The following is a 26,219-nucleotide window of genomic DNA, read 5'->3' as shown; positions in this document are numbered from 1 at the left end:
TATGTAGGTACATCTATATGTGTTTATATATATTTATATATATTTTTATATGTATATATATTTTTATATGTGTATGCTCATTTTTAAGCATATGTAGCATAAATATTATTTCCATGTACAATGATAGAAATGATGGATAAATGATAGATGCATAGATACGTAAGTACATGGATATGACAGGTAGATCAATAAGTGGGTAGGTATTTACGTCTGGAGCATACAATAAAGAAATGATACCAAAGAATGCCAGACTGAATGCCGGGATCAATATGGCAGGCTTCCTTTGGCTCAGGAGACAGTGAAGCCAGCATATTTATATATAAGCCTCTGTACCCATCTGCATTGGATTCTCAATACATTGTTTCCCAAGCCTGTGAAAAATAGCTCTCTTTGCATTTTTAGCTACTGCAAAAGCTACAGGGAAGAAATCCTAAACCCGAATTGCAGGGATTCTGGTTCAAACCCTGGCTTTGCTGCTGGTTAACTTTGACTAAAAATGGGGTCATGGTAGCTACACAGCCAAGCTGTCGGGGGAACAACTGAGTTAACGTATGTGAAAGGGCCCAGCTCCCAGGTCTGGATAGCCAGGGGAGGGTCAGCCTGTGGAAAGCTTCCTGGTTGGAAGAGGGTCTCAATTCCTCATGAAAGGTATCCCAAGAGTTGGGGTATGTGGACGGGAGAGAAGGAGGGAGGCTGCCGAGAAAGTGAGATGGATTAGTTGTGTGGACACCCCTGGAGATCCCCCCGGACCCAAGAGCAGCACTCAGCTTAGAGCAGAGCCGGGAATCGCCTGTGCCGGTGGAATGGCACTGTTGGCTGGAGCTTGTTTAATTTTGTAGAAAGCGCTGGGCTCAAAGCCAAAGTGTATCATGGTAGGTATTATTCAGACAGGCTTGGGATCAACTGTCAGAAAGCTAAGGAGGCCACTTGTGGGGTGTAGGCTAGTCGGGGGGGGGGGTAGTAATAGAGGAGCAGGAGAGGGGGTGATTTTGACAAAGCACAGGGGAGTTTGCTCGGCTCTGCCCTCAGGGAGGGGTGGGGCTGACCATGACCGTCACAGGGAAGACTAGGTTTGTTCTTGGCCTTCAACGAAACTCAAGGGGCTGAGAGGACAGACCTCAGACAGGCTGCCCAAATCATCTTCTGGAGGCAGCTCAGATGGGTGAAGTGGCCAAAGGCAGACCATGCTGGGCCCCAAGGAGGTGGGTGAGGAAGGCCACTGAGAGCAGCCATCCCACATTTGTCACAGCGTTGGGCACACTCAATGAGCATTGATAGTGAGGTTGCCGTGCGGAGGCGCCATAGGGGGTACCAGGGACTCCCAGCTCCTGCGTCACTCTCAGGATTGAGAACCCAAGAACAGTGACTCCACTGGACGAACCAGTGTCACCATCTTCCAGGCTGGAAAGACGGGAGTCGTCACTGAATCTTCTCTTCCCTTCAGCCTTCTGTCTGCTCTCTCCCAAGGGTTGGAGACATAAGAAGCAGAGATTAAGATACTGGAGTCAGTAGGTCTGGTTAAAATACCAGCTTTGCCCTGAAAGCACATGACCTCGGACATGTTGTTTACCTTTTCTCTGAGCCTCTATTCCCTCATCTTAAAAATGGGAATTATAACACGTCAGAAGGCCATTGGGAGGATCATGAAAAGTCGTAAATGAAAAGCTTAGTGCGGTGCTTGGTGAAAAGAAAGGAGGCAGCAAATAATGAAGGTTGTAGAAGGGGGGAGAAGGGCAGAAGGAGGAAGAGGAGAAGAAGAAGGAGAAAGAGGAGAAAGGACTGCTAAGAGGCAGCTCAGAATTGTAAGTAAGATCATAGCCTTTGTTGCTAAGCAGGCAGTATCAAATTCCAGCTCACCCACTTACTAGCTGGGTGACACCTAAAGCTCCCTAGTGATTCCAATACTCATCAGGGTTGAGAACTTCTGAGTCACTCTTTGGCCCAAGAGTCTAAAGGGTCAGGATAGAACAAGAAGTCACCACCATGGGCTTGAGGATCATGAGCTCTGATTTAAAGAGACTTGGGTTCCAATTCTGACTCCACTCTTTATCAGTTGTGTGACCTTGAGTAAGACCCTTAAACTATGTCCTCAATCATAGATGAGTAAAACATGATACCTACTTCCTAGGATGGTTTTAGGATTTAAAGGAAATAATGTCTGTAAGGCATTAAGCATGCTGGACAGCAACACTCAAATGTCAGCTATTGCTGTTCTGTACAATTTACTTCTCCCCTATGCAGAGTCAACAAGCATTTACTCTCCTCTTCCAGATTTCTTGAAGGACTTAGATGGGTGATTCTGAGAGTGGAATTACCTGTAGGGTAAATTGGAATTTACCTTGGAATTACCTGTAGGGGATTGTTAAAATGCAGAGTCTCAGGTCTTACCCCAGGACCTCAGTAAATTTAGGTGGGGCAAAAAATTATCTGTAGTTTCCAAAATCCCCCTGAGGGATGGTGACAGAGCCAAGACAGGGAACCACTGAGCTACAGTGTCTTCCTGGGGCTGCCACGTGAAGTCGACTGAAAAATGTGACTTTGCTTCCAATTAGATCACTGCTTCTATCTCCATGGCAATGTCATTTCTCAAGTTTAAAAAAACATAGTAAAAATGAAATAATATCCTAGGGTTATCAATTGTTTTTGCCCAAAGTGTTTGGACCCCAAGTTTAGGGGCAAATTAACCACGAAGCTAGGAAAATAAAACATCCACCGTGGGGTGCCTGGGTGGCTCAGTTGGTTAAACATCAGATTATTGATTTTGGCTCTGGCCATGATCTTCGGGTCCTGGGGTCAAGCCCCACACTGGGCTCCCCACTCAGTGGGGAGTCTTCTGAGGAATCTCTCTTCCCCTCTGCACCTCCCCACCATGCTCTCTCTCTCTCTCTCTCTCAATAAAACAAATAAATAAATAAATCTTTAAAGAGAACCTTCCATTGTAATTGATGAAAACCACTGTCATCCTCAATTTTGTCTTCCTCTCATATAGTATTGTAGTTGCGCAAGTATTTTGGGGACCCATCAAGAACCTGAGTTAGGGGATGTGTTTTGTTTGGGTTTGGTGGGAGGGGTGGTTGACATTTCTAACAGATACGACATGAAGAGAATTATAGAGACTCTGGAGACCTAAGCTTTTCTCTAAAGTAGGAACTGAAAGCAGAGGGCCTAGCCACTATTAAAAATGGAGACATCAAGGCCCAAAGAGGGGAACTGACTCTTCAAGATCGCACAACAAATAAATGCTAGAGGCAAGACAGACTTCTTGAGCAAGCTAGTCCCACCAAAGTAGGTTTCTCCCCCTCTCCCCAGGTCCCTCAGTTTGGCCACCAACTATCAGCTCACCTTTGCTATGATGCGGCACAAGGGAGCCCCCTCCTGGGTCAAGCTGAACAGGTTTCCTGTGGTGGATTCCGTCGTGTAGATGTTGTCTGAGGCATTGATTTTTCTCACCAGCGCCTAAGAAAGGAGAGCAGAGTCTGATGGTTGATGGTCACTTACCCCACCTAATCTTCTTTAACGGAATACCAGTGGGTACATGCTCTTAGAAGCCCCCAGGAATCTATAATCCCACCCCATCCACAGTCCCACTATGGGGGTGAGGAGGTATTCTAGCTTTGGGAAAGTCACAAGTCTGCATGAGGTCCAAACTACGTTTCAGGAATATGGGATAATTTCAACCCCCTGGGACATGGACAGCAAATGTGCTCTTTTCCAGTGGATCAGAAAACCAGCTCTCAATCTTGATGGTCTCAGCAAGTATGCTTTGTTGTTCTACTGGTTTCAAATGAGAAGAGAAACGATCATTAAATAAGCCATCAAGTTGAAAACCAATGAGTTGCTACGGCTATGACCAAAGACTTGGTTCATTTGCCTACGGCAAACTCCAGCTGGGTAATGGGTTCCGTGGTTGAGTCAAGAGAAGTAGTCCACAGTAGCTTAGTGCTCAGGGCACATCTCCATCATGGGTATAGCCAGGCCAAATGCAGCAACCCCAGGAACCCTCTCTATCAAAGAGTGGGTAACTCAGGAACATCAGACTGCTCCAGGCTCTGGGAGCTAAGGCTTGAGGCAAGAAGGCTAGAAATGACTGAACGTAGGACCCAGGGAGAACCAGGAAGAAAAGCAAATGGAAAATTCATCAACAAATGAGACATAAAGATTAGTTTAGCTTATTTCTGGGAAAAAGCTTTTTCACATATCTTGAAACTACTTCCTAATAAGCCATTTTCTTTGAAGCATATGATTCATTGATTATAAAAGATTCCTACCTGCTAATTAATTCTAGCTGCTTGCGCTTCTCCTGGGAGATGTGGAGATAGTGATTCAGAAAGATCGCCTTGGGGGGCTTCATGCGAGAAAGTAACACCTCCAGAGCCGCAGCTCTGGGCAGCTACTCGGGAGGTTTCCGTTGCTATGTTATTTCAAAATATCAAAATGGATTTGTTTTCATTAAACCTAACGTTATGGAAAAAAAACACTTAGAAGGAAATGAGGAGATTGGAATTCTGATGCCAGCTCGCCTTTTCTACACAGTGTGTTAATGAGGAAGTGTGTCTGAGGTTGAAAGCAGGGACTGCAGGGACTCTGGAGCCAAAATGCCCGGGTGCAAATCCTGGCTTTGCCCCTTTTGCCCTTTTTCTCCATGGGCCCCAGAGCAAGTAACTCAGCCTTCCTAGCCTGCAGTTTCCTTATGTGTGAAGTGGGGGAGAAATAACTGTGCCTGTCTCTTAGGGTGGCTGTACCCATTTCTTAAGGTAGCCAATACAGAGCCCACATACATATATACAGAGAGAGAGAACTTTTTATATAGGAAATACATATATATATGACTTGTAAAGGTACTCGGCACATGGAAGCAAAATAAAATTGTTAGCTGTTATTTTGTGATCTTGGGCAATACATACCCTAGGCCTCAGTTTCCCCATCTATAAAATGATTAAAATTAAGTGGGTTTAGGGCTCCAGGTAAATTGGACTCTCCTTTTCTTTATCCAAACTCCTACAATTTTTCACACACGTAATACACTAATCCCCTACATAAAGCAGTCTAGGATTAAGTGGGTATTTAATCAAGCTACATTAAATGTAAAAATTATTCTCTAAGATTTGATAGATGCCTCTTTAAGGGATTTGACAAAAGGTAAAATTAATAACCAAGATTTGTCACTGCAGAGCTGTGTAATGAACGCATTTCTTAGAATTCTCCCCCAGCGATAATGATGTTCACATGAAAATGCCGATTTCATATATTGGGGTCCTGTACCTAAATCATAATTACTCAGTGTTCTTGATTAGTGTTTGCACTTGAAGCAAATTAGCATGATGTTAAACAATTCAATCCAATGTCTTTTGCAATCATCTGCTCACATTAGACCATTTATGCCTGAGAATAATTTCTTGCTAATGCCTATACACACATACACCGTAATTATACCTCAAATCATCTTGGTGAATCAGCTCTCTGACAATGAAAAGTTGTAATCATCCTTTTCACAAAGATAAATTTGGAAGAATATGAGATCAAAGGCTCCACTGAAATCATCAAGGCCCTAAGCATAACAGTATGTCAGAGCCAGAAGGGTCCTTAGCAGTCTCGTCCAACCCTCACTTCACACTTCAGGAAACTGAGACACAGAAACCTGACCAAAGTCACATATGTGGTGTGTGGTGGAGTTAGTTGGACCTTAACTCCTGTGAATCCAACTTTCTGTTTTCCAAAGTCAGTGAGTTCCTCTCCCTCAAAGTCGGCAGGATCTCACCTGGACCAGCAAAGATAGAGGTCTCAAGACAAGGAGAATATCCAGCCTCATTAGCGGCTCTCACCAAACTGGAGAGGGGCTCTCCTTCCTGGCTCCCATTAGCATCTACAACCCTCTGCCCTGCGGGGTGGGGCAGCATTCATAGACAGCCCCCAGCAACTTCCCCTCTGGATCTATCCCATGTCCTTGTTGAGGCCATAGCCCCTGAACCGCTCCAGCTGTGACTGATCACAGCAGGGACACTACTGCCGCCCATTCCAGCTGTGACTAGGGACACTACTGCCACCCATGGGTGTTGGGGGGACTCCTTTAACAGACTTCGGCTTGAAAATTCACGTCTCTTCCAATTCATGTCCTCCTTCCCCCTTTTATTTCTGTTTTCAGACCTGCAACATGGTTTTTCATGCCTGACCCTGCTTCCCCTCCCCCCACCCTATATCCTGGACAGGCAGCTCCCCCACTTTATCCTAGACAGGCATTTATCCCATCCTATCTTGGTGTCAGCTTCAAACTACCACAGTCTCTAAAATCAAGATTTGTTAGGCAATCAAGAAGGAACTGAAGAAGTGTCAAAAATATGCTTTACCCTGTATTGTGAGAAAAGTGGTAGAAAAGAGACAAAATAAAGGAACAAAGATTGATGAAGCTGAGTGACAGAAATATTGTTTTAAAGACAGAGTAGGCAGAGAGGAAACAATAAAAAAAAAAAAAAACAGAATCTTGAAGATCAGGAGAAAGGGATAAAAAGAATTAGGGAGATGCACACCACCTAACCTCTCTAAATAAAGAATCCAAAAAGGAAAAAAAAAAATTTTTTTTTAATTGTCTCCCAATCAGAAAGAGCAGTTGCAGCCCAGGGAAACTGATCAGGAGAGGTAAAGTCTCATACATCAGCCTGGAATGAGTTCCTCAGAGGGAGCCATGCTCTAGCTAAAGATTCAGATAGAGAATCCATAAGTGGGCACACTTAGGGCAGCCCAGTCATGCCAAGAGATTACATAAATGTGGGCAGATGTGACAGGGTGTGATAGATTAAACATGGCCACACGTTCTTTGCTACTCCTCCCATAGACAGGTAGGCTCTGGTACCCACCCCCCACCACCACCATTTAAATCTGGACTGGCCTCAGTGACCTGCTCGAACAATAAAAGCCAGCAGTTGATAGAAGGAATGTTCTAGAACCTCCAAGGCTAGCTCACCAGACACCTTGAAGCTGCTCCCAGGCTTCGTGGAACATTCTTTTCAGTGTCCCAAGTTACCATGTAAGACATTTGGGAACTCTGAGGCTGTCATATGTAGGATCTCTGATCAGTGCTCTCAGCGGACACCAGCTTTCCCCCAATCCCCTCCAAGGCACTACACATACGAAGAAGCTTTCTAACAACTTCCCGAACCATCTGCTAACTTACTAACACCAAGTGACCTCTGTTGATGCCACACAGAACAGAAGAATCACTCAGCCAGGCTCTGCCCACATTCTTGATCCTTCAGATGATAAGATATAATAAAAATGGTTGTTATGCTCCAACAGAGCTCTGGAAAACAGAAGACTACAGCGAACAGCACGAGCTATCTAAAGGATTGCTAGATAAATTTCTAGGAGAAAGGTTTTGAAAAGGAGCATACAGTATTGTTGGTGTCCTTAGAGAATATACTGGAGAAATGCGTGAATCAAGCGTCACAGGAAAGGCACAGAAAGACTGTACATACTAAAGAGGAGACGGACAAAATGGTAACTGAATCCAGGCTTGGATTAGTTATCGTTCTGATGGGAAAATATCTCCTGGGTTGGAATACCCAATTTAGGAAGGCAAATGGGGATAAGATCTCTTAGAATTGGAGGTTTGGGGGCAAACAGAGACCTTAATTGATTTCATTTTTCTCAGTAAGGCAAATTCCAACATCTAGAAGTTGTTTGTTTTGTTCTGTTTTGAAAAACAAAAGAATGCTCCAGAAGGGAAAGAGAAGTCAACGTGGTAAAGCTACTCAAATCCAGCAACTAGTGCTCATTCTGTGAGTTAGATAAAGAAAGAGACCAACATGAGACCCAGGGTAAACTTCAGAAAAATTCAGCAGAGTCTCCCTGACAGGAGGTGAGGATTAACAGAAGGAGAGAGAATCCTGGAAGCATAATTCATTAATGCCCCCCCCCAAAAGGAGATGTAGCAGAAGGAAATGCTACTCAAAGTTAACATACTCAAAAGATATGGAAAGACTATGTTCTGAGAAGCACATGGCAGAAGGACTGGTCTTCACAAGGCTATAAAAGTCCAGACTTCAGGAGCATCACAGAAAACCCTCCTTATAGACAGGGATTTTAGGGCTGAAGCAATTCTCCAGGAAGAGGCAGGAAAGATAGCCTTCATGATATAGAACTAGAACACCTGTGTGTTCTAATGCAGTTTTTATTTTCTTATTTAGCTCTAAATGAATTTTGAAAAACATATGACCCCTTACACATTTTTAATTCGAAAAGTAAAATTTTTCATCATAAGTTTTAAGAACAAAGTTGGAAAGGATGTAATTTCCAGTAGGTTGTAGATATCGACATAAAATAAGACCATTACATCACTCTTTTGGATGTGTTCACTGGAATTTAAATACCAAAACAACTTGATGCCCTCATCATCCCCTTAAAAATGTATGAATAATCTCTTTTTTTAACATTGTGAGTATTTTGCATCTTTTCTTTTCATCCTTTATGTTCCCAATCCAATCCCTCCTGAGAATTTTATCTTAATGTAATATATTTAAGTTTCAAAGTGTTTTAGGGATCATCCTTATCATATTTATCACTGACATTTGAAATGTCATTTTATTTCCTGCGACTATCGGGCTCTTAGTGCTTAAAAACACTCTCTCCTTGGGGCACATGGTTGGCTCAGCCCAGCTCTTGGTTTCAGCTCAGGTCATGATCTCAGGGTCATGAGATCGAGAACCACATCAAGCCCCACATGGACTAGGCACTCATAGCAGAGTCTGCTTTGAGATTCTCTCTCTCCCTCTCTTTCTGTCCTCCCACTGCTTGCCCTCAAAATAAATAAATAAACAAATAAATAATTAAAATCTCAAAAAAATACTCTCTTCTTGGTTGAGTTATTGTTATAATTATTATCAGTACAATTGGTCCAAACGTAAATTGTAAACTCTGCTTAATAACTATAAATTATAAAAATTAAAATGCTATTATAAATATAGGTCTTACTGAGATAAATGAGGCTCTGTATCCTTTTCAGGGTTTCTCATTAATTGATCTATACGTGATTGAATACTGACCTAATGCTATATTTTTAGATGTAAACCCTGAAAAATCTCATTCCCATAAATCCATAGAGAGGAATGGAAAGAGTTTACATAGCCAAGTTGCCCAATCCTGCACATTCTGAGTTACGCAATCACAATGGCGATCCATCATCAAACACCATTTTTAATGATCTGCCAGTTGATAACTCCTTTAAATTGGTAAAAGCAAAGAATTGGAAACCACTTGACTTGTAAAAGCGTTTGTCACCCAATCATTAAAGTTGTTCATTCAATATCTCAGTTTCTGGGAAGAAGTCCAAAAGTACTTTACCAAGACTTATCAAATACTTATTAATTATACCCACTGCTCTTTCACTTGGAGTACCTTGGGTTAACCAAATTATCCAGAAAGGATTAGGAAAATCAAAATATTATTACTTTCATTGCCAATATAATTTTTAGTAAAATATTTGTGCTTGTTTCAAATATGTTTTATCAAAACCTTGAAGCTACAGTTCTTGCTTACTTAATTTATGGAAAACACCCACCCTATAAACTAATCGGCAGACTGTTCTTTCAGCCAAGCCAATCAGCCAAGACAAATTTTTCTCAATATAGAACTGACTTCGTTTTTAATTACAAAGTGTTTTGATATGTTTCAAGAAACACTAAAACAACACTGACAAATAATTATAGAAATCATTCTCCAAGGGAAAATGCTAAAAACTGTTAATATTAAGAGCTTAAATAAAATTTGGTTTTATGTGTGTATGTTATAAAGCCAAGATAAAGCAATTTACTAAACTTTTAATAATGCAAGGTAATATGTAGCTAGTATTTTTTCAGCAAATAGGTGGGTGGGTATATATATTGAAATCTGGTGTTCAGTATAAGGAATGATTAAAATTTGAGAATCAAAATATTAGAAATCGGGGTACCTGCATGACTCAGTGGGTTAGGTGTCTGACTCTTGACTTCAGCTCAGATCATGATCTCAGGGTCGTGGGACTGAGCCCCATGTCAGGCTCCATGCTGAACATGGAAAGATTCTCTTTCCCTCTCCCTTCGACCCTCTTCCCACTTGTGTGTGTGTGCTTTCTCTCAAATAAATAAACAAACAAATAAATACATATATATATATAAGTATTAGAAATCATTTGATTATTTTTAGGACTCTGGTGATCAGACTTCCCTACATATTTAAAAAAGGAAAAAGGTATTTACTGCTTAAATCTAATTAGTCCAGCTGCTAGCAATTAATTTTATCTTTTGCTAACAAGAAGCAGAAATTAGTATAAATATCTCAAAAATATGTTGACAAAATAAGCTTTAACTGCTTCCTAAAATAATGTGTACCAAATCTGACAAAAAAAAAAATCATGTAAAATTTGCATCTGTGGATTTTATCCAATATACCTTGAAAATTTAGTCATTCTCAAAAGTATTCCAGCATTGAAAAGAATCAGTATCATTAACTTTTAGAATCTTTGGCTCTTCAAAGATGTTTTTCTTTCCAGTGAATGACATATCCTAGGTTTGAGTATGAGATATAGTTAAAAGGAACTGCTTGCGTTTAAATTTGTGCCCCCAAAAGCCATTTTGAGTGCTTGATGTGTCTGACCAGCTCTCTCTTCACTTTGTCTAAGGAGAATGTCCCTTAAGAGCTATTCACAATCTGGGAGTAAATACAGATAGAAGGGATATGATAAATTGAAAACTTTCAAATCCACTCCTCCTACACACATACACACACACACACACACACACACACTCTCACACAACCATTCTACCATATATCTCCATACTGGGCAAAACACATAATTTCTAATGCCTTTCTCAACAGAAATATGTAAGAAAAAGCACAGAAATAATTCATGGAGGCCTCTGGGTTTATGGTTCAGGAATGAAGGCTTCTTCTTTGATCTCCCCAGTCTTATTGCTACTCCAAGGTTTTACACAGCAGGGCAATGTACCGTAACATTTGGGATGGGTGGGCATATGTCCTTCTTTTGGAAAGTAATAGAAGGGATGTTAGAAACTGCATATTATTGGGAGGATCGTTTTGGGAAAGAAACAAAAATTGAAGATCTGGGCATTGATTTCTTTAAAAGTATATATGCTTGCATTTCTTCTGGTAAATCTTTGAGAACCTGGAGAATGCAATGCCTTTGAAGTGGTTTGGAAACTTCTAGCCTAAGTCACTTCAAGCAGCCCAAATCAATGCAGCCCGGGGTGACAGAAAGACAGTGTTTAGAGGAAAGCTAAAAAATTAAGAAATGTTGAAAATGCTGGATGGGAAAGTATGCCAACCAGGCAAGTTACTGGGAAGAGATTCTAAGTGCCTGACTTTGCAGGAAGAAGTAAACATATCAAATGCCCTTCTATAAAGAAGGAGACATTTTTCCCTATATATAGTAAATATCATGCCACAGTTAACCTAGGGTGGATGCTTTCCCCCAGTGAGTGAATTTCCACAAAACCTTGTGGACGATGGACATCTGAGATAAACTGATGTCCCACCACAGACCCTATCAAGATGCTGCCCATTCCCAACCCTCTTTTGTTCAGCAGCTGATAAGTATCTGTTAAGACCTTCAGCAACCCTAAGACAGAGTCCCAGCATGAAATGTTGCATGGAATTCCTGCCTTAGGGACCAAGGATTGGTCTGTTTTAACTTTCTGTGAGTGCAGGAGTAGTGCTATTATACTATTGCATATCCAAGGTATGAACTCTTCCAAGTATGGCTGGGAAAGTCCAGTACAAACTGAGAATCCTGGAAAGAACCCCATCCCATTGCTGGAGAGACAGCCCAGACTGTAGCTTCCCAAGAAAACATGACCACACACACTGGAATGAGACCCTTCTGGCTAAGATGAGCACAGTAAGTAAATGGGAGAGAATTTTATTAACCTAAGTACTTGGGACTTTGAATTATTCCCACAGGTAAAGGGATGCGGGGATTTTTGTTTGTTTGTTATGTTCTGGTTTTGTTTTTCATGCTGTTTTTTGTTGTGGTAGTGGTGGTTGGCTTTTTTTTAAAACCTTTTTCTTTAACTTTATTTTCTCTCTGGGAACTTTATAATGAGACACACTATTTCTAAATTTTGGACATCTTTATATTTCTCATCTGACAAGTAAAGATTATCTTTATGCTACAATTTAGTTGCATTGCAGCCTCTGATTACCTATATAGGACAACATAGCTGAGCAAAATCTGACAGTGGGAAATAGGACAGGAAAGCAAATTTTGAGCTTTAGTTACAAAACCTCCTAGAGCTAACTTAATGGATCTAATATCATGAGTCATTTTCAAGCCTTCTGGGAGCAGAATGTAAATTTCCCACTATGTTTCCAGAAGGATCTACAGAGAAAGAGGGGTTGTTATTTGGAAGAATGGCTTCATGAAGGTGGGAAATATCTTTCCCACTGGCAGCTGACCTCCTCCCCCAAGGCGATCAGCTGCACTCCCGCCTGACCACAGCCCAATGGATAAGGCCACTGAGACAGTAGGACAGAAACTATCACTACTAAGGGGCAGTACTTGGTCCCCACTACTCCTGTTCCTTAGGTAGGGATTTCAGCAACACACCCCTGTTAGCGTCACTCCCTACCTTTTTAGGTCACCCTACTGAGAAGGTAGGGATGAGTTTGTGAGTTTGGGAAGAAGGAACTGAGGACATGGCACCTGTCTCTCTCTTAGGAAGTGTCCCTCAGGTCTGAGTTCTGTCACAAGCTAGGTGCTTTTCCCTCAGGTGAGGCCTGAAGCTGACCAGCTTTGCCTAGGACAGGGAGGGGAAATTGAGCTGTGAGATAAAGTTTGAACTAGTTCGTTTAGCCACAGAGCCAAAGATACATTCCCTAATCAGTTTTATTAGAATAAAGATGTTATTTTAAACTAAAATCAAAAGTAATAGATGGAATGAAAGGATAAATTAATATAGCATCTACCCACATGAAGCTGAGTCAAAGAATCAAAGGTACAGCTAAGAGTCAACTTATCCAATAGAGTCCCCTTTATTTTAGAGTAAATCAATTTTTATAAGTTAAGTCTTCTCTTACCTCCCACATAGCTAATCCTTTATTCCCAAATAGATTAATCATCAAGGTTCATTAATTTCCTATCGGTGGCTCCTGACATTTTAACTTGAAATTTCTTCCATACCCGCCAAATAGTTAAATTATCTTAATACACAATTCATTAGGTGACCGGGGGCTTTTAGCAAAGCGTGCTGCGAGCTTCTCTTAAGACAGAGCAAGACTTGATTGAAGAAAGCAGCTCCTGAGTCAGAAAAGGCCACTGGTTCCTCATGGGTCATTTCATTTAATCCTAATGACAACCCACTGCAGACGTGAGGACAGGAAGTAACTGACCCAGGTCTGCATATCCAGTGAGCAGCACTAGCAGGATGTGAACCCTGATATGCCTCCAGACTCCATGCTCAGGCCCCTACCCAACCATCCCCATATCACAGAATCCCATACTACCAAGATTGGAAGAGACCTTGGAACTCATTCATCCCCTGCCAGTGTCCTCCAAGCCTAGCTTGGCCTGTTAAGGGACGGGACTTCAAAACACAGTCCCCTGCAGGACAGCCCTGTCATTTCACAAACCCTTCTCTACACAGAACATCCTCTAGGTTTGATGGCTGACCTGAGCACCTTCTTCCCTTTGGGGTCCCCAAACACAGAACGCTGGAGATGACAGAGTGTCCATCTCTGGACAAAACATTCTCTGCTCCTCTACCTACTCCCACAGACCTTGATCTTCAGCCTCTCCCCCACCCTTTCAGGAGCCTCCTCAGAGTACTGCCATTGCCAATGATGTGTCTGGGGTCTGGAACTGGACATGACATTCCAGGATGGAGCCGACCAGTGCCAAGTAGTGCTAGATGGCTGCTGCCCTATCATAAGCATTGTTCTACCATAGATTATTTTTGTGCAAGGTGGGAATAGGGGAGGTGGCAAGGCTCTGCTTGAGAACTTCCCAAGGACAAAAAATATTTTGACCAAATTGCATTTCTTGAAACACCAGCATCCTGAAATAAGTGATCAGGGGCTTTAAGAAGAAAAAAGATTGGTTGTGACTATGTAATTTTGGAACATAGAGCTTAGTATTCAGTCTTTATTGAGTGCCTACTGTAGCAGAGGTACAACCCTGGTCACCAGATATATGCCCATAAACAAAACAAACCCAAATCCTTGTCTATGGGAGCTACAGATCAGACAAGAAACACTACGAATGTGTGAAGATCTTTTAGAAGATTCTCAGTGCAGAAGAACACATCACAGGGGAAGTACCGATGCAAGGGACACAGGCTTAAGTCCCTTTATGTCAAGAGACCTCAAATATAGGATCCTCATATAATTATTAACATCCTAGGGAACGTACTGTTCACCAGTTTAAGAAACACATGCTTACAACACTGAACACAGATCACCTTGCCTTCAGCAGATGTATCTCCTCATGTCACTGCCATCTGTATGGAAACATACACACACACACACACACACACACACACAACACTAAAGATGAGCCAAAATGTATTAAGAGCACAGCGAGCCCAAACAATAGGAGGGTGTAGCAGACACCACGGTGCTCACTGGGAGGAAAGGGGGGCTTATTAGAAAGCTAAGGAATATGCAGAGGAATGCAGGGCAGACAAGGGGAGGGAGGCCAGTGCACCATTTTTTTTTTTTTAAGATTTTATGTATTAATTTGTCAGAGAGAAAGAGCACAAGCAGGGAGAGCAGCAGGCACAGGAAGAAGCAGGCTCCCCACTGGACAAGGAGCCCGATGTGGGACTTGATCCCAGGACCCCAGGTTCTGACCTGAGCTGAAGGCAGACACTTAACTGACTGAGCCACTCAGGCTGGTGGAGGGTGGGGGGTGCAAATTCTAAGAGAGGAACAGCTGATCCAGCTTAGCTCCCAGGCCAAGCATCAGTGACCCAGGTGGCCAGACCTGGGGATGGGCAGGATTTAGCTGGGAAAGCAAAAGGACCCAGAGCAGGAATTCTACTGCAAACAAGATCAGGATGAGGGAAAAACCAGAATAGACCCAGAAACCCCAGGAAAACAGCTACATAGCCCACAAGGTCCAGGCAGACTCCTTTGTAGACCAGGGAGCTCTCCCCAGGATTCTAACCTAGACCTTGCTCTCTACCCCTTTGACTCCTGGTAGACTACTTCCAAACCCAGCTGACTTCTGTTTATAATTCAACATTACTCTTCAAGGTTAGCCCTTTTGTTGAACCTGATAGTTCCAGGAGAGAGGGCACAACATTCACATAAAAAGTCAGCACCAGCAGTCCTTCTCCAAAATACCTCCAGGCTCCCCTCGTCCCCACGACGACCTTCAATATTCTCACTCTTCACTCCCTTGGCTTTTTCACCCACTTTGGCCCCATGTCCCACAGGGTCCCTCTGGGACTTGAGAGCTCAGTGAGGGACACTGGCCCCAGCTTAAGCCATTACTCACCAGACATGCACAGGTCAGCATTTGCATGTCAACTCCAAGGCCAGCCCCAGCAGCACCAACCCTCCCCCACCCCGCCCTTGGCCCTTCCTTCCCTTCATCCCAGACTCCTGGGACAGAGCGGCCTCTGCAGATCTCTGGGGTGGGAAGGGTGAGAAAGCCTGGGGCCAGACACGCTGACGAAGCAGGTGAACCAGACCAGAAGAGGCTGTACCCTGTGGAAAATGAGCTGGACAAATAAGAAGGAGAAAAAGGAAAGCTCCGGGCTCTATGGAAAGGCTGAGTCTGGAGAGAAGCTGATAGGGGAAGAGACTTGCTATTTGTGGAAGGCTTTTATTTGGTGGTGGGAAAAGAATGGCAAATATGTAACACAATATTTCTGTAACTATAAATAACACGTAAATACCTTTCATAATGAAAACCTTATGGAATCTGCTTTTCTGGGAGGCTTTTAAAATAGGAAAAGGCAACGGAGGGAAATCACATGTATTTAACCCACACTGTGTTGTTTGCTTAATCCTCTCACTTTTCTTCTGGGGAAGGTTTTCACTTTGTAGGTGAAGAAAATGAGGCCTTTGAGACGTTACAGAACTTGATCAAGGTCTCACAGTGAGCCATAGTTGGAAAGTAGATCTGCTTCCAAAGCCCTCATTCTTTCTAGAATCAGACACAAGCCTGCTTAGAGGCAGGGGCTAGACTATATGACCTTTCTAGATTCTTTTCTATTGCCAGATTTTTGGACTTGGCTTGTTCCCCCACAGATGCCTCAAGTCTTTCAGGATAATACGGATCTGTTGTGTGTACTGTAGACAATAGCAACAGAGATTTAAGGTAGTAGGGACAATACTGAGACAGCAGCTGGGAAATGCTTCTGCCATGGCCTCGTGTGACCTTAGGTAAGTCTCTTTCCTCTCTAGGCTCCAGTTCTCACATCTAGAAAATGCAGATTTGGGCTAACTTGGGAAGCATCGAGCTCTAACAGTCCTGTTTGCTAAGTGCTGGGGTTCATTTTGGTAGCCTGAGGATGTGCCCCAAGAAAAGCATGTGAGAGCTTCCCCCAGCCTGGCCCAGTGCCTCGACCCCAACCCCACTCCCACCCCAGGAGTCCACGCAAGCGCCCCTGTCCATAACCCAGCCTGCACCGACCTGCACCTCCCGGGTCAGCGCCAGCTCCAGCAGCTGGCCGAAGTGCTGGCCCAGCGTGCTCAAGGTCTCACTCACACAGGCCTTCATTGACTTCAGGACATGCTCATTCTCAACCTGGAGGCACCTGGGGAAAAGAAATCATGGTGTGGGCCCCTGGGATGGGCAGGTATTCAGCCCAGAGCCATTGCAGGGGCCAGATCTGGGCCTGCCGCAGGCTTACGGGTGGTGCGAGGGGCCTAGGAGGACGTCATCAGCTCCAGGGGAGTCAGAGATGGAATATTTCACAAAAGGCTCATCCTCTGGCCTCCTAGTGTTCAGAGAAGTGCTGGTCAAAATGGGAGCTAACAGTCCACGTCACTAAGAAGAAAGGCCTGCAGCCAGTGGTCAGACCCATTCCTCTGGGCTCCGCCCTAAGAGAACCCACCATCATTGCACCAGGGTCTAGGGTGGGGTTGGGAGCTGCAAGGGGGAGGTTGCTGCTGTTGCCAGGTCAGCTGGTGCACGGTAATACTCACAACCCTTGAAGAAATGGCCATCTACAGTGGTTGTCTACAGAAGGGAGCCTTGAAAATTTTCTCCCCAGGTGGAAAGAACAGGGGGTGGATCAGGTTTAAATATACCCCAAGGGCCTGAGAATGTTCTCCTGGAAGGCCAAAGACGCCACAGGGTCCTAAGGGAAACCAAGTCCCATGTTTCTCTTACAGGGCATGGGGGCTGGAAAGAGTAAGGACAGAGGGTATGTATACATGTGAGGCTGAGCCTCTGTATGTGTCTGAGTGTAAACATGTACATATTGACGTGTGCAAGATACAGAGAAGAGGGTGTGAATATATTTCTGTGAATATATGAGTGTATGTTTATATATCTATGTACAGGCAGGTGTGTCTGTGAGATCCTTGTCTATGTGTCTGTGAGTATAGGCTGTGAGGGTCTGCTTTCACTTTGTCTTGACTTTGGGGATCAGGTTAGGGGGTTTCCCAAAGCTACAGGAAACCTTTTCCTTTTTACTAATCCTCAATAATCCTCTTTTTTCATATGCATGGACCTCTCCTCTTTTACATTCTCTCTAGGACCTGAAAATGGGGCAGAAAAGCCCAAAGGAGTCTTCCAAGGTTGCTGATGAAAGTCAGCAAAAGGAAGCTCCCAGACCACCACCAGTCCCCCACCCCACTCCTTCTTTCCCCCTGGAAGAAGATACCAGCTCCTTCCCCTGACTGAGGACAGGCTGTCCAGTCTCATCCAGCAGCCAGGTTTACCTCTCTGTGATTGCCGAGAGCTCTGAGCATTTCTCCATTAACAGTTTCTCAATCTGTGGAAAAAAACAGAAGAAAGTTTATTCAATTCAGCAAGCACTGGTTGAGGACCGACTACTGCGTGGGGCTCTCTGGGGTATAAAGATGAAGAATCAAATCATCTGATTTTGGAATCAGGCCCGTCAACTATAACACAGTGTTGTATGGACGGCAAGACACCATCGTCAGCTTCTTTGGGAGCTCAAAAAAGAAAACCAAGCACTTAGTTGTGCTGGAGGATCTGAGAAGCTTCTGAGAGGAAGGGGCATTTGGGCTGGGCTGCAGAGGATGAATAGAAGTTTGCTGTTTGTGAAGTGGAGCAAGGAAAATGGTAAAGCTGTAAGCTGGGAAGTGAATGCCAGAAGAAAGAAAAACAATGACAAGGGGATTTTCAGTGCTCCGCTATGGGCTTGGAAAAGAAGATTGGAAATCATGGGCTTCAGAATCAGAAAAACTTAGACTGAAACCTGCTTATACCATTCACTGCATAACTTTGGGCAAGTTACTTAGGCTCTTTGAGTTTCTGTTTCCTCATCAATACAGTGAGGACTTCACACTAGCTAATACCTTTTCAGTAACCGTTTTTAATGTTTCATTACATGTAAATAACATGAAAAAGTACTATTACTCATTTCATTAATGGGATGGAACTGGGGCACAGAAAAGGTAAGTAACTTGCCAATGTCACACAGCAGAGCTGATCTTTGAACCCAGACAGTCTGGCATTAAAGTGGGTGCACTGCTCCCCTGGACAGCTTCTCACAGTGGTTCTGTCTGCTTTGTATCTAGTGCGGGTTAAATGAGATGGGTGAGTGAAAACACTTAGCTCAATGCCCAGGACATGGTACATACTTAATAAAGACCCTTACTATCTTCTCTGCTCTTTGAAAGAGGAGGGAGGTGCTGGAGCAGGACAAGTTCAACCTCCAAGCACTTCAGACCCATGCTCCTAGCAGGCATCCCCCTTGCAAAGGCCCACCCGCACCCACCCTGGGGCAGCTGACCTGGCCCATCTCCTGGGAGGAGCTCCTGCTGAGAGTGCTGTACTCGCTGACCATGGAGCGGGCATGACAGGCCAGACGCACACTCATGCTGTGCACACGCGCCCAGCGGTCCTGGGCCAGCTTCTGCCCGATCCTGCGCAGCTCGGTGCTGATGACCCAGCCCCTCTTGAGAAGCAGCTGCAGGGGGTCTCCGGGGCCAGGGCCGCCAGCCAGGATGAGGTCACTCTGAGCATCTTCCTCCAGGCTGATGGGCTTTGCCTGCAGGACGCACATGCACTCACACTCCGTCATGAGCTTCAGGTCCTCCATCCAGCGCTGGACCGAGTCCGCCTGCATCAGGTGCAGCCTGTAGCCGGGGAGCAGCACCACAGTGATGGTCAGCGCCCTGCGACTTCCAGAGGTTCCAATTTTGGGCCATCTGACGTTTATGAAGCACCTGCTCTAGGCTCATCACTGTTTCTTGAGCTTGTTTACGTTAACCCTCTTTTCTTCTGTTATCTCCAACTCACAGATAATAAGAGGGAGGCACAGAAGCTTTGGAAGCAGATAACCAGACAAGCGCCAGGCCATGAAGTCAGGCACATTAGCAGACTGTATTTACCAGAAGAAGAAAACAGAAGGAGCCTAAATATTGAATCCTGGTTATGGGATTAGGAGCTATGGTCGGCTGTGTGGTTACTGAGTGTGAACCTTTTTAAAATTTATTTTATTAATGAAAGCATTTTTAAACACGCTTTCACAAAGAGTGGCCCAAGACTAACATGGTTAGAAAGGGGATAAAGAGAATACAAGAGCCTCTGATCATCATGTTCTAGAGATAGAGAGCTGAAGCAGACTGATCTAAGAGCGTCCAAGAGGGAGGAAAGGAACTAGACCCTCACTCACTGACTCATTTACTCCATGAACACTGCAGAGGACAGCTGTCATTTTTGTCCTTCTAGCATCCTTCCTCCTCCTTCTGTCAATAGCAGAGGCAAGTGATACCGTTGCCCCTTGGTGTGGCTTCTTGCCATGGGCTACTGCTGTTCCCTCCTTCCAAACATAGGGCTTGCAAGGCAGCTAAATCATGGTACCTGGGAACCAGCATTTGGCACAGAGGAAGCCTGTTGTACTATGCAGGGAAGAGCTCTGGACCCTTGAGCGGGACCCACTCCTACCCCCTACCTCAGACCTGGAATGGAAAGGGCCATGGAAAAGCCACAAAGGGAGCAAAAGGGAATCAGTGCCACCAAACTGCCCCTGTCCTGGGCCCTTCCCAGGAGGCCTGATTAGATCCCAGACTCACCATTCTGTCACCCCCACCAGCCCCCGCTCGCACCGAGCCATACTCCATTCTTGTCCTTTAAAATCTTTTAGAACTAGAAAGAAAGTGGGATTTCAGAAGCTGTGTTAATTAAAATCTTAGTTGATTTATCACTCGGCAGGTAAGAGACATGGAATGACAAAGCTATTGATTTCTCGAGTATCTGCATTATTGGGGCCTGTGAGAGTCTGTGTTTGTGGATATGAACTCATTTAGGTGTCTGTCTATATTATCTGTGTGCTCGTGTCTGGGATGTCTGGCTCGGAGCTGCTGTGTCTCTACCTGCGCGAATCATCCGATGATTGCGGGTGCTTACAAGCCTTGCATCAGATAAACTCGATGACTAAGAACAGCTGGGGTGGGCCGTGAGCGTGGGCTGCATTAAATGACTCAGTCCGAAAGTAAAGAGTACAGAAAGGGGACGGAGAACAAGTAACTCTGCAGTGGAGAAACCTGACATAACCCCATCCTACTCAAGTGATCCGAAGGAAACTCATTGCTCATCAGGCTCTGTTGACAGCGTGGGCTTTGGATGGGATGTGATGAGCAGGACTTTCTTCTCCCAAATACCAAACTTTAGTCTAATCAAACGAAAGGCCTCAGGGATCGGCTAAGGGACATTCTACAGAATAACTAATCAATACTCCTCACAAGTGCCAGTGTCCTCACCAACAAGGTCACGCTGAGAAACTGTCAGAGGCCAAGGGAGACAAGGGAGACATGATGACTGACTACAGCAGGATCTCCTGGATGGAATCCTGAAACAGAAAAGAACCCTCATGGAAAACCAGTAAAAGTCAAATAAAGTCTGGAGTTTAGTTAATGCAACAGACTAATGATGGTTCCTTGGTGGTGACAAATGCACCATGCTCGCAGGGGATGCTAACGATCAAGGTAATTGGGTATGTGGGTAGCATACAGGGGCCGTCTGTACTATCTTTGCAACTTTCTGTAAATCCAAAACTATTTTAAAGTTTGAACGTTTCTTTAAAGAAATGGGGTTCCAGGGAGAGAGGTAGAATCCAGCTGACAGAGCTGAGGGTTCCTTACTCCATTATCCACAGGAAGAATTGCATTTCCATTGCCTCTTCCCCAAATAGGAGCCCCGGCTGGAACTGACTGTCTCTCCGGCCTTGTGTCATGAGCCTCATGGGAGGAAAACCTAGAGAATGTATCATCCTCCACTGGAGCAATCCAAACTCCAGCACACAGGTAGGAGGAACCTAGCTAAGGAGCCAGGAGTGGAAGCTTCCTCAAAGAACCTGGAAGTGGAAGGAAAAGAGGGTACCTGGTTGGGCCAGAGGAAGGAAGTTGTTCTCTCAGAGGAAAGGAATGTGGCAAGCCTAGGTGGCTTCGTCTTCCAGTTGGTCCTATGATCTGCCCTGGAGCCCACCAATGGCTGATTCCAGGCAGGCCTCCTGGACCTGCCCAGGGAGGCCCCCTCGGGCAGAGTCAGGCCCTCAGACACCTCTCTGATGATCCTGCTCCCTCCTTAGTTGCCTGAACAGGCTTTGAACCCAAGCTTCCCGGGGACGAAACAGCCTACTGTGTAAGGAAGGTCCTTGAGCTTATGAAAAGCTACTACAGGCCCAGGCCAAGAAGGCTTGTGCCTTAGCATGTGGGGGCGTGAAGGGCTGGCTCTGCTACTTACGATCTGTGTGGCTGAAGGAAAGCTATTGCTGCTTTTTTCCCCTTTTTCTGAAATTTGTATTGAAATAACATATGTACATGAAGGTGAACAAATTATAATATCAAGCTGCAGTCTGATGAATTTTCATAAGGAACCAGTTTTGAAACATTGCCTGCAACCCGGTGGTCTCCCTGGCGCCCCCTTTTGGTCACTCCCCAACGAGGATATCCAGTATCCTGACTTTTTAACAACATACATTAGTCTCTCTAGTAAGTTTCTTAACCTCTCTGAGCCTCAATTTCTTTATCTGAAAATAAAGGTAGTAATTTCAGAGAGATGGAAGAATTACATTAAACAGTGAACAAGAAGGACTTAGGACATTGCATAGCCTAAAGAAATGCTCAAAAATGTTACTTCTCTTTGCTGTGTGTCCCCCATGGAATGCTTCAGCATCTACATAATTACCATCACAATGGCTAGAAGTTTCTGAGCACATGCCACATGTTGAGCCCTGTGCTAAGTGCTTTACACGAATCATTTAATTTACCCCTCAAGACAAGTGTCTGCCTTAGTAGTATTATTATCCCCATTTTACAGATGAGGAAGCCAGGATGAGAGAGGTAAATCCCCCAGGTAGAAGGTAGTAGCATTGACATTAAAACTTTGGTCTCTTTCACTCTTAACCCTTAACCTCTTTGCTTTACTGCTTCCCACTCTAACAACCTTAAAAAAAAAAAAAAGCAAAAACAAAAAAGAAACAAACAAACAAAAAAACACCACATCAAGGAGCAGAGAGCAAGATGAGACAGCCTGACACAGGGAGACAGGAAGGACAATTTTCCCAAGCAAAGAGTTCTGGGGCTGCTTATAAGCAACAGGACGAAGAAGGAAAGCTGGGAGCCCCTGGCTCTGCCTAAAGCTCTGGGGTACAGGGTGGACCAGGAACCCAGCTCCAGAGATGCAGCTGCTGCTTCCAGGCCAAACCCACTCCCGGCTGCCCAACCGCCGGAGAGCCTGCCAGGGTAACAGCCGCTGAGGCAAGGACAGACAGAGGCGCCTTTGGGAAAGCAGAATCTGATCTTCTTTAAGAATGAGCTTAAAATAACTTCCATTTCTAGAGATTGTTTGAAGAGATACCTCCTCTTTCCCCACTAAGGAGCAAACAAGCATACGGAGAAGAATAAACTGGGTAGGTTAGGAAGCGCAGAGACCCCTGCCTCCCCTCTTAACCTCGCTCAGTGACTAGGCCTCAGGCCCCATCAAGTAGGCGCAGTTTCCTTAGGTCCAGGGCCAACTCCAGGAGGGCTGGGAAGACTTCAAGAGGTTCTGACCCATCAAGGCTGGAGGGGAAAAATGAGTTGGCTGCTCAAGGCATGTATCTATCTCCCACCCAGCCTGATTTTACCCAGGATGCTTTGCATCCATGCTGCCCAGATTACAATATAATTGTGTTTGGCATTTAGTATACGTGCTGCTGAAGCAAGCACTGTGTTTGGCATTAAAAAAAAAAAAATAGCGAATTGGATGAAAAGCAGTTCTGAAAGCAGAGGAAAAGGGAAAATAGACAAAACCCATCAGGGATAATAATTAATATATATTGGACCCTTATAGTACCCCAAGGATTGTATAATTATCACGCATCACTTTATTCTCAGAATATCCTGATTAAGTACACACTTTCCTTGTCTCCATTTCACAGATGAAAATACACAGGTACGGAAGACTTATATGACTTAAGAGAGCCAGGACTCCCTGCAGGCAACCCAATTCCAAAGACTGTTTACCTACTAACCATACTCTACAGTTTCTCCACCTGTCTCTCTCTTCTACCAACTTCGAGATATCCTCAAAGGCAGGCATTGACCTCCCTCAGCATCTCCAGCACTCAGCACAAGGCCTGACACGTGGTCAGGATCAGTAAATATTTAAGCGATCAAGTAAATCAGAAATTGCCTGGGAAGCATGAATTGTAAGCCCCGCCACGCCAGCTGGAAATATTTTCTGGGTTTGTAGGGGTGTTACAGGATAAGAATGAGTGCTCCGGCCTGACACATGGGAAAACCTTGAACTCACGCAATCCTCTGTTCTGAATTACATTTCAGGAGATGTGGTTTCGATCTCTGGCTGGCGTGTCAGACAAAGTGTAGGTGAGTTCCCTGCAGCGTGGTTCAAGTTTAAGAGCTGGGTAAGTAACTCCATTCCACAAAAGACATAATAAAAACTTCTGTGTTAAATAGAAACACGTGACCAGGTGTCGGTAGAATCAGAGAAACCTTTTGTACAAGTCATTCTACAAACATTCCTCGATTCCACTAAGCCATAAAGCTTGGGCCCGTCGCAACCACTGTCCCAATTCTCAGAACTTCCAGGCAAATGGTAAAGTATGGATATGGATACTCAAGCCGGGGGTTGGGTGGGTGGGGGGGGATAGGGAGTGGGTAAAGGGAGATCTTAGCTCCTATGGGAAGTGCTGTCCCCATAGGACACCTGTAACAAACACAAAATATCTTCACTCAGTTCAATAAGGCTTAAAATTTGAAGCCATTCATGTCAGACAACCCCTACATGACCTGATTCACTGACGCACTATCGATGTTGAACACGCACCCTCTGTGCTGGTCCCTGCCTTCAGGACACTCACCCCATTTAGGGGAGAGACAGACATAAGTAAATGTAACCCAACCTCTTTCTCATCCCAACACCATGCGCCATATACCTCAAGCATTTCCAGGAGTCCCCAGAGTTCATCTCATATACAGCTGACCCTTGAACAATGCAGGTTTGGACTGCACAGGTCCACTTAGAGGTGGATAGTGCAGCACTGTAGACATATTTTCTCTTCTTTACGATTTTCTCAGTAACATTTTCTTTTCTCCAGTTTACTCGGTAAGAATACAGTATAGGACATACGTAATACAGAAATGATGTGTTAGTTGACTTTATGGTATCAGTCAGGCTTCCAATCAGTAGTAAGCTATTTGTAGTTAAGTTGTGGAGTCAAGGGCGACATGTGGATTTTCCACTGTGTCGGGGGGTGGGTGCCCCTAACCCCTGCGTCGTTCAAAGGTCAAGTGTAGATCCTCCCCCAAATCTGTCACCTTTAATTCCTATAGCACCCTTCAACTGGGATTACCCTGACTGTCAGGTCCTGCCAGGCCCCCTGGCACGGCGACCCTTCCTTCTGGGGGCTCTCCTGCTGTCCACCTCCACTAAATATCTCATGCTGATCACAGTCACCACTTCTTCTCTTGCTGCTGTGTCTTCTAGGCACCATGGTGCGACCATCAGAGCCAGGCACACCGCTGGGTCTCCGAGGCATCATGTGGCTTTTGTGGGGTATCACTCTTCCCACCAGAGCGTGAACTCGGGAGCTGGATTGTCTGGATTAAATCCCACATCTGCCACTTGCCACCTGTATAACGTTGGGCAAGTTATTGAATCTCTCTGTGCTTCAATTTCCTCGTTGGTAGAAAAGAAATGAAAATACTACCCAGCCCCCAGGTTTTTTGAGATGATTAAGTGAAGAGAGTATATACACATACATACATATGCATCTATGCAAATATGTATATCTACTTGCTTAGAATAATGCCTGACAGGAAGTATTATACATGTCAGTTGTTATTAGAGAAGTTTCAACTAAAGCAGCTGTATCAGAAGAAATTTAATTACTTCGAAGGAGAGAAATAAGGAAAACTCTCGGAAGATGGCCGTTGTGACAGCAGTTTTTAAATTGCTTTAAATTCCCAGGTGAAAAACCGGCAGAACAACAAAGATAACAAAACTGAAACCTTATGGATAAAATTTACAACAAAACTAGATGATAAAATATCCCCACAAACTCAAAATACAAGCAGATGGGATTGACCACTTAAAGCTACAAGACCTGCTGGACATCATCTGTCCAAGAGGAAGAAGGACGAAGCAATAGGATGGTGTCTGAGGAATACGAGGGAGGAGGACCCCCAGCCCCACAGCCACTGGTATTTATTGGAAATCACAGTATGACCATTCAATTGTCGCTGAAACTAGGAGGGGACATGCCTCTCCATTATCAGGTGCATGCAAGGCACCTACCAAGAGTTCTAAAAACTAACCCAGCAGAAGTCCCTTCTCTAACAAACTGCCACGTGGAGAAGAAACTTCTGGAAGCACAATCAGAATTGAGCAGGACTGGGACCTCAGAGACAAAGGTGAGAGGTCCATGGGAGGGGTGGAAGCAGAGCTGGAACTCTCAGAAAGCAGATCACCTGATGTTGAACCTTACACAGAAACGAGGATGGAGCTGTATGAATTTAGAACCGCCTTCCTGAGCCCTGCCTCCCTCTAAACGTTCATGAAAACTAATTTCACGTAAAAATAAGCA

At 44.5% G+C, this 26,219-nt stretch overlaps 1 protein-coding gene across 2 annotated transcripts in view; it reads right to left on the bottom strand.

Moving 5' to 3' along the window:
* The window catches only part of INSC (INSC spindle orientation adaptor protein), a 120,202-nt gene that overhangs the window by 45,784 nt on the left and 48,199 nt on the right, over window positions 1-26,219 (bottom strand). The window contains exons 3-6 of one of the 2 annotated variants that reach the window (XM_044260906.1): window positions 18,921-19,266; window positions 17,881-17,933; window positions 16,625-16,748; window positions 3,343-3,456 (exon numbers count right to left, since the gene is read on the bottom strand). In XM_044260906.1, coding sequence (XP_044116841.1) covers window positions 3,343-3,456; window positions 16,625-16,748; window positions 17,881-17,933; window positions 18,921-19,266 — 637 coding nt within the window. Of the gene's footprint in view, window positions 1-3,342; window positions 3,457-16,624; window positions 16,749-17,880; window positions 17,934-18,920; window positions 19,267-26,219 lie in introns of those variants that run through there. The other variant, XM_044260907.1, reaches the window with a different exon arrangement.

The sequence above is a fragment of the Neovison vison genome, chromosome 7, assembly GCF_020171115.1.
Source record: "Neovison vison isolate M4711 chromosome 7, ASM_NN_V1, whole genome shotgun sequence".
NCBI lineage: Eukaryota > Metazoa > Chordata > Mammalia > Carnivora > Mustelidae > Neogale > Neogale vison.
Note: the sequence above shows the minus strand (reverse complement) of the source record. Positions and strands in the feature narration are given on the sequence as shown.